At 43.7% G+C, this 14,213-nt stretch overlaps 1 protein-coding gene across 2 annotated transcripts in view; it reads left to right on the top strand.

The window, feature by feature from the left end:
* Positions 1 to 682: 682 nt before the first annotated feature.
* Positions 683 to 14,213, top strand: part of LOC140993402 (potassium voltage-gated channel subfamily KQT member 4) — a 45,451-nt gene continuing 31,920 nt past the window's right edge. Inside the window, exon 1 of one of the 2 annotated variants that reach the window (XM_073462820.1) lies at positions 683 to 1,499. In XM_073462820.1, coding sequence (XP_073318921.1) covers positions 1,198 to 1,499 — 302 coding nt within the window. In that variant the 5' untranslated portion in view covers positions 683 to 1,197. The remainder of the gene's footprint in view (positions 1,500 to 14,213) is intronic. The other variant, XM_073462819.1, reaches the window with a different exon arrangement.

The raw sequence follows: 14,213 nt of genomic DNA, 5'->3' as shown, positions 1-14,213 counted from the left end.
AGGTAACTCTGGTAGGCTTTGTGGTGATGCTTTTTCCAGCTAATCCAAGAGTGTTTTTAGTTAAAATGACTTCATTATTATAGTTTATTTTCTCAACTAATAAAGGAAAACCCTCTGAGAGACATGGCTTTCACTGGACAGGAAAGGTGTAATCTTAAAACTTTGAAGTTGTACTCAGATAAGCATTTATTTACATTCCACCACTGGACTCAAGAATGTGGGGCACTTCTCCTCCCCTTTATATTAACTACACAGCAATATGCACAAGCAGCAGTTCTCATCAACGTTACCATCTGTAGTAGAAACCTCTCATCCTTCAGGGAAAATCACTGTCTCCCTCTCCCTGTCACTGCGTGCATCCCACTCATACCCATCCCGAGCGCGCAGTCCTCGCATCTCACCGGAGAGTGGTGGTGCTGGTGGTGCTGGTGTTTCACCTTTGTAAGCATTTACACACCGCATGCAAACACCGGCAGGCGTTTATTTGACCGCTTTGTACCGAGTTTTAGAGCTGCTCGTGTGCGATTCTTGACATCACACTGATGGTCTGCACCTCTGCGCGCTCCACCCCGCCTGCCGAAGCGGAGGAGCGCTGGACCAGAGAGGCGCACAAGGAGAGGAGAGCAGGCGGATGATAGCGGAGTCTGCCAATACAAAGTGTAGGAAGAGCTGAGACGAACTTAATGAGTCTGGTTGCTGTAGCTGGATAGAGTTGGAGAGCCGCTGCATGACTACTGCGCACGCCTGCTTCGTAGCTCACATTTATAAGTGCATGTCTAAAGTGTATTTATGGTTGTAGATCAAGTGATGGCAGGTTGTTAGCAGCTCAGCTTGGTTTGTTTTCTCGGTGTCAGTGCGTGTGTTACCTCTCTGCTCGTTTCTCATATCTGACTTTTCCACAATGATCGCTGAAGGTCACGTTTCAGCGCGACGCACTTGTCCCACTATTGCGCATCTTTTCTTGTGCGACTTGATTTACAGATAACTTTGACATCTTAAACAACCAAACCGAGACTGAGAAACAGCAGGGATGATATTCACCCACGTGTTTTGATCGGTAGACTAGTTTAAGTCCACTTTAAAGCCAAGACGAACCCGGACTATGACTCGGTCAAAACTTTGCTGTGCGCTCCTGCGGGTGATCCAGTGAACCAGAGTCCGGTCATATGTAGTTTTTAATCGTGTGTCAGAGTGAAGATGTTAGGAAGTCCGTCAAACAACGGCGGCATCAGAATGCTGGTGCCCCCGGGTCCGAACGACGACAGGCGGGTAGAGTTCGTGGCTCTCACCGCCGTCCACACGGAGAGAAGCGAGCCGTCCACCCCGGAGCGCGGGCACCCGTCTCACCGCACAGGGCTGCTGGGCACCCCGCTGCCCGGGCCGCCGGGACCCCGGGCCAACACGTCCGCTACAAGCAAGCGCTTCAGAAAGTTGCAAAACTGTCTGTACAACGTGCTGGAAAGACCGAGAGGATGCGCATTCATCTACCACGCGTTCATGTAAGTGAATCATTATAGTTTCTTATGTGTCAGTGACCAATTTAACTGCACATGTGACTATTTTCTGTTTCCCTCCCAATAACAACTTTTTAAAGGTGCACTATGTAGTTTTTGGGAAGAAATGCTAAATTGATTGATTGATTTTCATGCCTAAACAAACTGAATAATCAAACTGTCTTCCCTTTTCACGACTGAATAAACCAAATATACAAACTGACCATAAAGGACAACACAACTTCAGACTGTTTCACTTTGTTTATATGTGGCGGACCCTGCCACCTTTCTAGCGTCAAACAGTGTTCTGGGGACCTTATTCATCTCTGAGAACAGCTTGTTTATTCAGTTATGGAAATAATACAGATTTCTGAGTTTGTATTATTACCTGATTAATATTGTGAGTATTAGCTCTCTGAGTTTCTAAATTTCTCTTCCTCAACTACATAGTGCTCCTTTAAAGTCTCGTGGAGTTAGTGAGTAAAGCCACATGCGATTGGATACACCATATTAAAACTTTCCAATCTTGTGCTTTGATCAGCCAGCAGTCATTTGATGAATTTACCAATTAACCAAGCAGAGTTGCTTATGCTGCAATTAGCACAGTTACATGCCATACATCATCACAACACGGGGTCTCCTGTTCAATTTCCCCTTGTCTCTGTCTGACTAAATCATCAGGAAGACCATGGTTACTTAATTGAATTTGTCCGAAACCACAGGGGGTAACTGGCATTTAAAAAAAATGTTTGAAATCAAAACCCCTTGTGCAGTAAATCTTATTGATGTAATGAAATTAATTACTGTGCAGTTTCTTCCTTTTCAATTTTTGCTTGAGTAATGAGTTTACAGTTCATGGTGTAGAGGTGTGTGATGTATTGGAAAGCGTGTAAAGGCAGAAGTGAAACAATTACATCAGTCTATTCATGCGATGGAGGTGTGAGTGTGTTAAAAACTTGACTGTGACTGGACTTGTTTGTTGCAGCACTTTTCTGACAGGTGAAGTAAATAATGCACAAGTAAAAACGCACACTTCTGAACCCATTACCTGACGGCTTTGTTAACCTGGCGAAGGATAATCTCACCAATGAAACACATGCAGTAGACATACAGTAGAGCTGAAACTAAAGCGACTCCCCCGCTGTGCTGTAGAAAACTGTTCTGTCAAGGCTTTTAAGTACCCGTGCGCCATATGCTCTATAATGTACACTACATGTAAACACTGGGAAAGTGTGAGCTCACTGGTAGCGGTGGCTGTTCACTTCTGAAAGACCAACAGCTCAGGACTTATCTGTAACATACAGCACTCACTTGACCAAATCAAACTGTACTGAACTGCCTTTTGATTTAAGAAGTAAAGAAATAATCAGAAAACTTGGTGTGAATGATTCGCACAAGTGTCTCTAAGGGCAAACGGTCAAAGTTCACTCGAAGTTTTTCAGTAGATTTCAGTCTCTTCTGCGGACCAGTTGTGCACCAGCAGCTGTCATCCAGCTGTTTCTGCACCTGGCACACTGTGGACAGAGCATTAAGTGCGGGAGCTCCTTGGACCGGGCCGTGCTTTCTGTGTCGTTGTTTAGACGAGTGCAACGGTCTCCCTGCCAATACCATCATGTGTTTATAACAGAGGGAAATCCCCATGCAGAGCCACGATTCTCATACGTGCTCTCATCATGTACCATTGGCACTTTAGAGAGCGCAGATCGTCCTTCACCTCCACCTCTTTCACGTCTCTATATTGGTTCTTCCTTCCTCCTGGGGACTGCAAACATGCCTTTGCAGCGTGCCTGCAGAACTGCATGTCATGCACCACCACCATCCTGCGTGTTTCTCATTAAGAGTGTTGGCCTTTGCAGGGTAGCTGCGGGTGACATTCTCCCTGACATGACTGGGTGTTGGAGCGGATGGCAGCTCTGCTGTTGTTATTTCTCAGTCAGAAAGAGAAGGCAGGGCGGGCGCTCTGAGGTGCCCAGATCATGTTTCTGATGCCTCAAAGACGGAGCAGGACTGACTTTAGAAGTGAGCCGCTGTCTGTGATGGCCTGTTTTATATTGCCATCTTAACAGCTTGTAAAATCTTCTTCTGTTTTCCAAGAATCCTTTGACAGCACTTTGACATGTTGGTGCACATATGTCTATCTGAGTGCACCATTCCCATGATGCTGTACCACCCTGAGCTATGCATTTGTTTTGATTTATTGCATGCGAGGTGCTCAGCATGCTGAGAGCTGTACCATGTGTGAGGAAAATTCACTGTGCGGTGAAGCTCAATTAAGGCGGCGTTGATCTATTGTAATTAAATTGAGCCGTACACTGCTGTGTGGGGCGCTGTGCTAACTTCCCTTGATCCCTTTAATTAGTCCAGCATTGTAACTGGGGACGCTGGAACAGATGCGCTGCTTCTAGAGAGCCTCTCTTCGCAGGTGTGTGTTGGATACATGTAGAAAAGGGGTGAAGTAGCTCTCGGCTGTGATGTCTCTCCACGGGCACCTACTTAAGTCCCACCACACTCCTCAACTGTCACAGCTGCACACAAGACACTCCTCTAACAGACAGATTTCTCTCGCAGATAAAGGTCGGTAACTTTAACATCCTGTGGTTTCACTTACATTAATGTAAACTGTTTCACATCTCTACGTCAACTGTATCCTGTGTGTGAGACACTCCTGCAAACACTCTCCCCTGCAAGTGTAACAGCTGTATGCTAATTGAGGGCTGGCACTGAGTTCCTCCTCTCCTCTCCTCTCCTCTCCTCTCCTCTCCTCTCCTCTCCTCTCCTCTCCTCTCCTCTCCTCTCCTCTCCTCTCCTCTCCTCTCCTCTCCTCTCAGCCTTGTGAAAAGGGAAGGAGGGACCAACCAAACAAACTTGTTAAAAGAGTGTTCAATAGCGTTCCCGGAAAATGTCTGTGAATCCGTAAAGAATTCCTCTGCTCACCAACCTGATCGGTTGCCAAGGCGACACTACAGGCTCTTTCAGGCTCTGGTTCAAATGGTGCGTGGACCGTCTGAAATGTTAAGTGCCTCTTGTCCTGTTATGGTCCCTTCACGTACTCACCAGCAGTAAGAGCTCAGGACCTCTTTGTCACCTTTGAATCCCCTCGCTTTGTTTTCGCCTGCAGTGAAACCACAATGTCAGCAGGAGGGATGGTCTGAGCTGTCTGAGCTGGTGAAGTCCATCAAAGTAAAAAAAACAAACAAAACAAGCAAACCCATTGAGAAAGTTTGGGTTGTAAGAACATGAGGTCTCATTGTATTGTACTTGATATATAAACAGTATTGGTGTGTGTTTTGAGGAAGCAGTTCGTTAGGCAGCAACTAAACATGATGTTCATTTGTGTTTACTCTGACAGATTTGTATTGTTTATTTTCTGCATGATTTGCAGATATACATCAACAGGTACACACTGCGATTATATATAGGCACGTCAGGGCATTAATAGATGGGCAAATAAACAAACCAGAAGATAATAACATAAAATCATAATCAAAATCAAAATCAAAATCAAATTTTGACCCTCTCTTAATAAATGAACATAATATCAAACATTATATCATTAAATTAACGCAACAGTTTTAGAGAAAAGTAACAGAAAGCATACACCTGCACCCTTAGTGTCATTTCCACCAAAGTACTTTCAATATAGTAACCTCTGAACCTGTTCTTAACCCATAACTGGACCTAAATGCGAGATCTGTTTTGCGTTTCTGCCGCGGTACTGCTGTGGGCGGGGTTGTTACTGCTTGAGCTTCGAGGGTAACCCCTTTCTATTATCCAGCTGTTGGGAAACAACTCCTGAGAAGCTGATGCATTTATTAACTCACGCTTGACCACACACTTGCTACGCACATCACACACATGTGGTTGTTTATTACAACAAGGAAACAAACTTTCTTGCCTCCTTCTTAGCGTCACCCAGATTCTTATTTGATTGTTTGGTGTATAAAAAGTAAGAAAACAGTGATACAATTTCCCAGAGAAGAGGGGAGCATTTTTGAATATCTTCTTTTGTCTGAACAACAGTTAGAGGCCCATATAAGTTTAAAATGAGAAAAGAGAATGATCACCATTAAATCTAAATGTTTTCAGATTATTTTTCTATCCATGGCACTAACTCTTTCTGTCATCTATGCGTGTGTGTTTTTGCATGCGGCATGTCTGTATGTAAACCTGACCTATGAGCATGGCAGTTGACTGACAACATTCAGAAGTATCGGTTTCAGTGTTTCCCCTCACCTTTGACCTCTTACCCATTTCCACCATAGGCAGTGCCACATATAGACCCTCACAAGAAGCCGCCTGTTTTGTAAATAGTAATCCATCCCAGTTGGGGGTCCTTTGGGGCTGTGGAACTCCAGACTAAAATCAGGCTACCGGCCCCCGATCCGGTCATACTACACGGTTCCAACTAATACCAGCAGTGTGGAAATCCAAGAAGTCGTGTCGAGTCTTAATCCTGACTTTGGCTGCCCATACCTCATTTTAGTCTTTAGCCTGGTACAGCCTAAAACTGCAGTGATAGTGCGTGTGAATGGACATGAAAAGCAGTCAGGACCGAGCACTCACCAGTCAGAGTGATTGATTGGGTCTAAGGAGGGTGAAAATATACCGGTCATGTATTATTGATGTCTCACAAAAGAGGAGCAGAGATGTGGAGCAAAATTATAACATGGAGTTTTTAGACTGGAGCTCGAGCAGTATCATCTGTATCAGTGGGTTGAATTGAAATGTCTTTACATGAGGAGCTCCGTGCTAACAGTCCTGACAGGCTAATCGGAACGATAGCAAATTTTGTTCTTGAGAATATCATGTAGCTGTCTGTTCATTGGCTGTGGTCAAGTTAAAGATGAATCCATGACTTTAACAAACAGAAATCAATTTAACAGTCATGGTTAATCCTGCTCAGCCTGTGGAAACAGTTGTATGATGTCACATAAATGTCACAACCCTACAGGTAAGGCTTGGTTAGATTAAGACAAAAAAACGAAAAACAACTTGGTTGGATTTAGGGAACAGTCATGGCTTGAGTTAAAATGAGCACTCCAGTAAGATCATACCTGCCATCCTAAGGCTGTGAAGAAGAGGGAGATTTTCTGGAGTATCAGCAAATGGCCTACCTTCAACTTAAAGGTTTGAGAGAGCCCAGGGATGACTGACAAAAGGCCGGCAGAGTCGTTTGCCCATGCTCACCTCTGGTTGGGTTGCCAGATACCACAACACACATCCCACGAGAAACTGAGACACTCCCATTTGATTTGTGTCACCATGAAAGGGGGAGAGCAACAGGAGAAATTACCAATTGGGAGCGCAGTGTGAGAAAGTGTGAAAAATTGGGAGTGTTGGCAGGTATGTAAGTTAGGCGACCACTGTTGTGATTTGGGAACGATTAAGGTCATAAGGGAAACCAGTGTTGTAGTAGCATGAAACAGAAAATGACCAATGATCTGCCAAGTAAAAATCTGATGCAACGTCGACCCTTCCATCCATCCTCTCCCTCGCTACACAGACTTTATAACAACGGCATCTGACTTCCTCCTATGCGCCTGTCATTATTACTATGGTAGCTTAAACTTTATAATTTGCATGTAAACAAATATCAATTTGGGGAGCTTCCTGAAAGACAGATTCAGTTGTTTTTGTGGGGAGGACCGTCTTCAGAAAGCCTTTGTTACAAACTGAAGTTGTGGAGTTAAGCAGGGAGGAAGGATCTGACAGAAAGAAGTTATCGAGTTGCATGGAAAGAGTGGGCTCAAGTGTCCGTGGAGCTTCCACATAGGGACTAAAAGTGAGGATATCTTGGCTTTCGGTGCTTCAATTTTTGGCAACTTTATCACTTCATGCAAATGCAAAACTAAATCCCGGCAGTACCACTTAAAGCTGTCTGTCTTGCAAACTGCACATTTGGATGTAAACCTAAACAATTACACCTGACTCTGCAATAATTGTATGTATGAGAGAACACTGCAGCTTTTCATAATGCATCGTTAATGCTTTTAAGGAAATTATCATTATTCTGACCGGGAAGTGGGGCAGGGAGAGCCCTGCCTTTGATCTGAAACAGTAGCCTCACCAGTTTCCAATGTAAACGCCTCATGTCGGATAAATCTCTGCCAGATAAACCCTTCAGTGTCCACCCTGTGTGGGAATGCCTCCACTTTAACCTTTTATGGCACAACCATCAGTGATGGTGTCTGTTTATGAAAGCTTAGGTCTAAAGCCACATTATTTATAGATGTGGAGGGAGATACCCTCAACAGGACTCCGCGTGCTCTCCATAACCTTTCCACTGACGGTTTGGTCAAAGAAGCGTTGATATATACGGTTAATTCCTCACACATCTTTTGTGCTAACAGTGCTGTACACAGAATGCAGCTCGCAAGCGTTTCATTAAAGGTGAATTGCCTTTCTGACATTATTAAACTCATTTAGCTCAGACAGCGTGTTGATTGAATGTGTTCCCTCTATCTGTCTATCCTTGCAGTTTTCCCTCCCTGTGAACCCTGTCCAAGCCAGCTAATCTAATTTCTCACCTGGGTCATGGAAACAGTCTGGTCTGCTTTTCCAGGTTTTCAGCCATGCGACACAAAATCCACTAAAATCGCCCCCTCACTGCCGCCGGCATCCTCCAAAAACCGCTTGGTGTTGGCCCTTTTTATTATTTTTATTATTAATGGTCTAAGTAATGAAAATCGGAAAATAGCTTTTTGTTTTTGTTGTTTGCTTTTTTAGTCAGCACATGAATGTGTTTTTATTGATGACTAAGTAAGAGAGGAAGGGTGGAGTGAAGAAAACCATAAAGTAGTGAGGGGAGAAAGCCACTCGGCACTTTGTGCGGGGTTTTTAACCTGCTCAGGGCTGCACATTGGATGCTTGTTGTTCATTTACCGCTGCTGCTGTTCTTTTTTTTTTTTTTTATCTGTTCACCTCAGCAGGTCGTGTAAATTCTGCTCCATTAAGGATACTTTACGGTCCAAACGCCTCTGCTCTTCCATCGCTCTCTCTCTGTCCTCCATCCCTTCCCTTTTGTCCTGAGTGGGAATATCAGCTCTCATTTGCTCTTCTGCCCTGTCTAATTGACTTCCCCTTCCTCACTGCTTCTCTCTCTCTTCCCCCTTCTTCCTCTCAGACCTGATACATAATGTTGAAATTGTGTTTTAATGTCTGATTTTTTACTTTTCTGCATCGAGACATTACCTATCAAGAAAGAATCACGATGCGTCTAAGAATCCATTATTTTCCCCAACTCCTGCTAATTCTGATGTTTTCCACCCAGTTCACACCTGTCTTATGTGTGTGTGTGTCACAGTCCGCCTGAAGGTCTCTTGTCATGTGTCCTGACGTCTCTTCCGGTGGCCTGTCACATTCTGCAGCAACTGCTTTAACCTCCTTGCCTTCCCCTTCCCGCTGTGGCTTTATTTTTCCGTGGTGCGGCTTTGCTGCCTGCTAACACCAAAGTGTGACGCAGAGGACAAGCAGAAGACGGAGGAAGGCGTAGGAGGGAGCCTGATTTTGGTTGCCGAGGATTATAACGTGATACTTTATCGATCCCTGTTGGAAAATTCTCTTTCCGCTTGTCCCCTACCACAACAGCACCCCTGCAGCTGCGAGGGATCCAGTGTCTTGCTCAAGGGCGCTTAAGCAGGGCCGATGCGTGCTTGAAAGGCAGTCTCTTTAACGGCAAAATGGAGAGAAAAAGATATGTCGGGATGAAGGTGTTCAGTGTTATCGTCTTTCAGAGGAGGGAAGGGAGTGTTTCATGTGTGCATGAAGGGAGAACAGGAGTTAGAGAGGAGAGTCGAGGTTAGCCGCTGTATTAATTTCTCCTTTCGGGGCAAAATGTGTCTCCTCAGAGACGGGACTGTCTGTCCCGGGAAGGCCGACCAGGAATCAGGTTTCCCCCCCCAATATCCAGCCCTGCTCTCTTTGCTTGCTTTCACCCAGGAACAGGACATGCACACAGACATATACATGCACACACACATTATAATCATGAGGGGGGAGAGCAAACTCCTGTTGTTTATTTACTTGACAGTGCAGAACATGTATAAAGGCTGAAGGTGAAATCAGAGTACATGCAAAAACACACACACACACACTCAGCAGGGACCTTGAGCTACACACGATGGTCCTGTTTGATTCTCCTGCTGACAGGTGATCAGTCGGGGCTTTGACACCCCCTAATCTACAGTAATCTGTGTTTATGTAATGTTATTGTCGTCGAAGCCAGCCAGGAATACTGTGGCATTTGGCCGTGAAGGTCGGAGGGAAATGCCAAGAGTTTATTTTGACTAGTCAAGACGCTCTAAACACTCCAGATCTGCTTTCCCAGCCAGGAAAATCAGGAGAGAGGCTGTCTCTCTCCCAGCTCCCTTCTACTGTACTTCTTATTATTACAGCTCTCTGCAGTACATAGCATCAGTGATTTCTGCAGAGGTGGTGAGTGTGTAAACATACAACAGGAGCTGCAAATTCTGACAAATAGTTGTGTAATTTTCTTGTAGCAGTCATTCATTTAAACAAAATGCCGGAGGTGGAGGTTTTGTTAATTTTCTGGGGTTTTTGCCAGTGTTCTCAGGAGACTATATTGTTCAAGCCACATGTTCCTCTTATCTGCTGACACATTTCTGTGTGTACAATGATGCTGAGGAGCTGGTACAAAGACCCCATTTGCACTGCTTGCAAATGTGATCTGTATGCAGACACGTTAAGGAAAAACGTGTTAATGCAGGGTGTAAATGTGATGTGATCAGTATGTGATCGGATCTGCCTGAACATATCAGGAAGTAGTCTGCCTCGCTTTGTGTTCCGATCTTAGGTACATGTAAATGTAGCCATTACCTCTGTGCTGGCCCCCCAACATTGGCTCTCCGTTAGTTTTATAATATATTTTGAAATATTATTATTGAACGGCCTCGCTCTTTTTGCACATTTCAGATCCAGGCCTACTATCTAGGAACTCTTTATTATTATCTTATTATGAACATAACATTCATAGGCCCACAAATGAACTTAAAATATAGGTTGATGTTCAAATTCAGAGATTGAACAAGCAAGAAAAGCTGGAAAAGACGCGCCTCTAATTACTGATTATACATCTGTTCTGTGCTGTGAAAGTGCCAAAAGATGCGTTATCAAGAGAGACTGAACTGAACACTGCGCTTCCTTTTTTAACTCACTGGCTGCAAAGATAGCAAGAAAGACTCCACCTGCCACTTCAAGTATCAGAATATTTCCTAAACTTACAGAGAAAGCGTGTTTTTGAGGCATAATTTGTAAAATTTTAATTGCCTGCATTTCATTAAAATTTGACTATACCAACTTGAAAAAACATCTCTCTAATCAGTGTGTTTGCACCATATGGCAATATATGGCAAAAAGAGAGACACTGCCAGACAAGAAGTTCAATCTTGATTTGTGTTGATTGATCAATATTAGCTTTCCTCTGTTTCACTGCTAACTTTCACCCAACACCTCCTCTGTGGGAGCTTTTCTCTTTAAACACTTTACTGTGCTGCCCCCGCTTTGGTTCTCACACTGCCCTGCTTTAAATCAACGTTACACCGGACTGTCAAAACCCTGCAACCCAGCAGTTAGGTAAAACAGGACAATTAGGACTTTGGTGACGATAGACGGCCCTGCCAGTAAAGCGTGACTGTCTTTGGACTGGAAATGTATTGTGTCACGAGCCATGGGAAAGCTGCTCTGTAACGTCACCCTCTGTAAATGTTACACAGTTAAAGGCCTCTGTTAAATCTGTGTACAAGGTCAGACACCATCCTTAGCTTGGGCACACTGTCATTTTCTGTTCAGTAACCATCCCTGGCAGGCAACTTTGTGAGTTTTACACTCAAAGTTCAAACGATTTCTCCTCCAGTGTCCGCGATCAGCTGAGCCTTGATGATCCACACACACCTTTCTCTTTCTGTCTAATGACAAAAATGAATGTTCTGTGTGAATTGGAGTGACGAATAGTGCTTAGAAAGCATGGCCTGTGTATCGCCAGCGTCTGCGGAGCTCATAAGGCGCGCAGACAATAAATCAATAGCTTTAGACTTACCATTATCTCTGAGCAGCACACTTAAGGTCTGACCCTAATGAGAGGCTGCACCTGCACACTGCAGATTATCAACAGTTGTGAATACTGTGGAAACTGATGGAAGGAAGGAATTAACATGTTAGTTTATACTAATGTGGGAAAGTCCGCTCCTTATCTAATTTACTGGTCTGTATGACAAACACTCTGCGGCATTAAAAGATGAGTGAGCTGCTGATGCTGAGGAAGTAGAATCAAAAGCAACAGAAAGTGCTGTTGTGCTGCATTTAAAGATGGCTTCAGAGATAATAATGTTCAAGTTATGAGTAATGTAGCTTAAATTCTTTGTCGGTAGTAAGCTACCGCCTATTATTTTGATAATCGATCACTTGGTTTCAGTAGATAAAAGAAAAAAATAGTCTGATAAAAACTCCCATGTACTGTCCTCTTTACTTGAAATCAGGAAAAAATGTAATAACGTTTTGGTACACAGCATAAGCACTTTCCAATAAAAAAATCACTTTCACTTTAATAAACAATTATGCAGCTTAATTGAGAAAATAATCATTAGTTGCTGTTGCTTGTCGGAAGAAGTGATATGGCTGATATAAAATCCTCTACCGGGATGTTATGTTATTCAGTCAGACTGATATATGTCGTGATACTGTACACTTTATGGAAAATCAATTGAGAAATTGTCTGTCACTTTTTGGCCAATCCAGCAAATAAAACACCTGACAAATCAATTTACTTCATCATGTTGATGCGAAAGTTATATAAAAAGTTAGTTGTCATAAATGAGTCCTGCTCATTGATTTGCAACATTGGCTACATCTCTGACAGTAGACGTATTAATATCTTGTCTCGTCTCCTGGTATATTGTATCAGTGAAAAGAGAGACTGGTTATACGCACATCATGTAGGTGCAAGGCTATTGGGTAATCGCATGGATGAAGAGTTTGAGCTGATGAAGATCCAAGTTGGATCTAAACGTTGTCTTTATTAAACTTCTGTGGCATGGAGTCAGTGTGCAGGCGTTACCCTCTCCTCTATTGTTATATAACACAACCTTAATTGTTGTTGGGAATCTCTACACTCAACTCATCAAGCTTTTTAAGTGTGAAAACAAAGTGGATGTGTGCATTTTAACTGTAAGTCATATAAAAGTTGAATGAACTGAATCCGGTGTGCGTAGCTCGTCCCTGCACAGGTGGGCTGGGCTCATTGACGTGCTCAGGTCCAGCCTCGAATAGCTTCTGTATGTCAGGCTGTGTCTCTCCGGCTGGTTATTGTTCTGGTATTGAATTTTATTCACCATCCACGTGTTTGTAACTTTACCCTGTCAGCCACGTGAGTGCTGTGGATATAGTTTTCAGGCTGCATGACGGTGCAGGCATACCTGACGTGTATGCATAGTTGTAGAGGCACACACGAACAGCTAAAACATCCTCAGCTTTTTCAGAATACCTTTGTCAAGAGCTGCTTTACTTCTGCTCTTTCTTTCTTCTTCCTTCTCTCTCTGCATGTTGTCTGTCTCTTGTCTCTTGAGATTCTGGGATAGCCCAGGTCTCTGTGTCTTTCCCCTGTTGTCCCTGCCTGGCTGCGCCCGCATGCAAGGCCCATCTTAAGTGTTGTTAAGATCATTTTAATTTATAACGGCACTCACTATAAACATGTGAGGAAGCAGCGCCATGGAGACGGTGCTCAAACAAAATCACAATGTGGGACCGTATTTATAAGGCCTGCCTCGCCTGCAGAAAGCGCTTTGCAATGTGTATGTGTAGATATGTATATATATATATCTATATATCTATATATATATATATATATACGTGTGTGTGTGTGTGTGTGTGTGTTATCGCTCATGTGGCTGAGTGTGCATGCTGTCAGAAAAGGTCTTGACTGGCGTGCGCACATTTGCGAAATGTGTGTTCAGTCATGCATGTGCAGGTTTATGGAGATTGCACGTGTGTGTGTGTGTGTGTGTGTGTGTGTGTGTGAGAGAGAGAGAGAGAGAGAGAGAGAGAGAGAGAGAGAGAGTGTGTGTGTGTGTGTAAATGCCTGGCCAATGGCGTTGTGGGCAGAGCATAAACAATAATCAAATGTTAACGACGGAGCCATAATTACGCAGGCTGCCCTGCCACTCTTGTGAGATTGTTTATTTCCTGTATTATGCTCCCTCTTGCTCTAAATGCTTTCTTTGCACATTTCTTCCACTTGAATACAGTGTCATTTCCTCTATTACTGTGGTTACTTTTTCTGCTTCCTGTTGCTGTCATGTGCTCCTCTGTTCGCTTATCTCGGTCTGTTTACGCCCGAACTTCTTTCTCTTTCTGTCTCTTAGCTGAACGTGTTTGTCTGTCCTCCCTTTTTTGTTTCTCCTTCTATGCCTCCTCCTCATACCTTTATTTCTTTGCTTTTTTGTTCTCTCCTGCCCTGTACACAAAAAGGTATTCCATGTCAACAGGCTTCACTATAAGGAGAGGAGGTGGGGGAGAAACTTTATCCAAAAGTCATCTTGCTCCTGTCTTCCTTCTACATCTGCTGCAGCTCACATCACACTAATTCACACCCTTTTTACAACACAGATTAAATGTAATGAATGGTTATTGATGGTGAAAAGGATTCACTTGATGTCAAAACATGTAAACATAAACCTGCCACATCAAACTGTCCTCATTCTTGTATGT

This window comes from Pagrus major, chromosome 3, assembly GCF_040436345.1.
Source record: "Pagrus major chromosome 3, Pma_NU_1.0".
NCBI classification, from domain to species: domain Eukaryota; kingdom Metazoa; phylum Chordata; class Actinopteri; order Spariformes; family Sparidae; genus Pagrus; species Pagrus major.
This window is presented reverse-complemented; position numbering and strand designations above follow the sequence as displayed.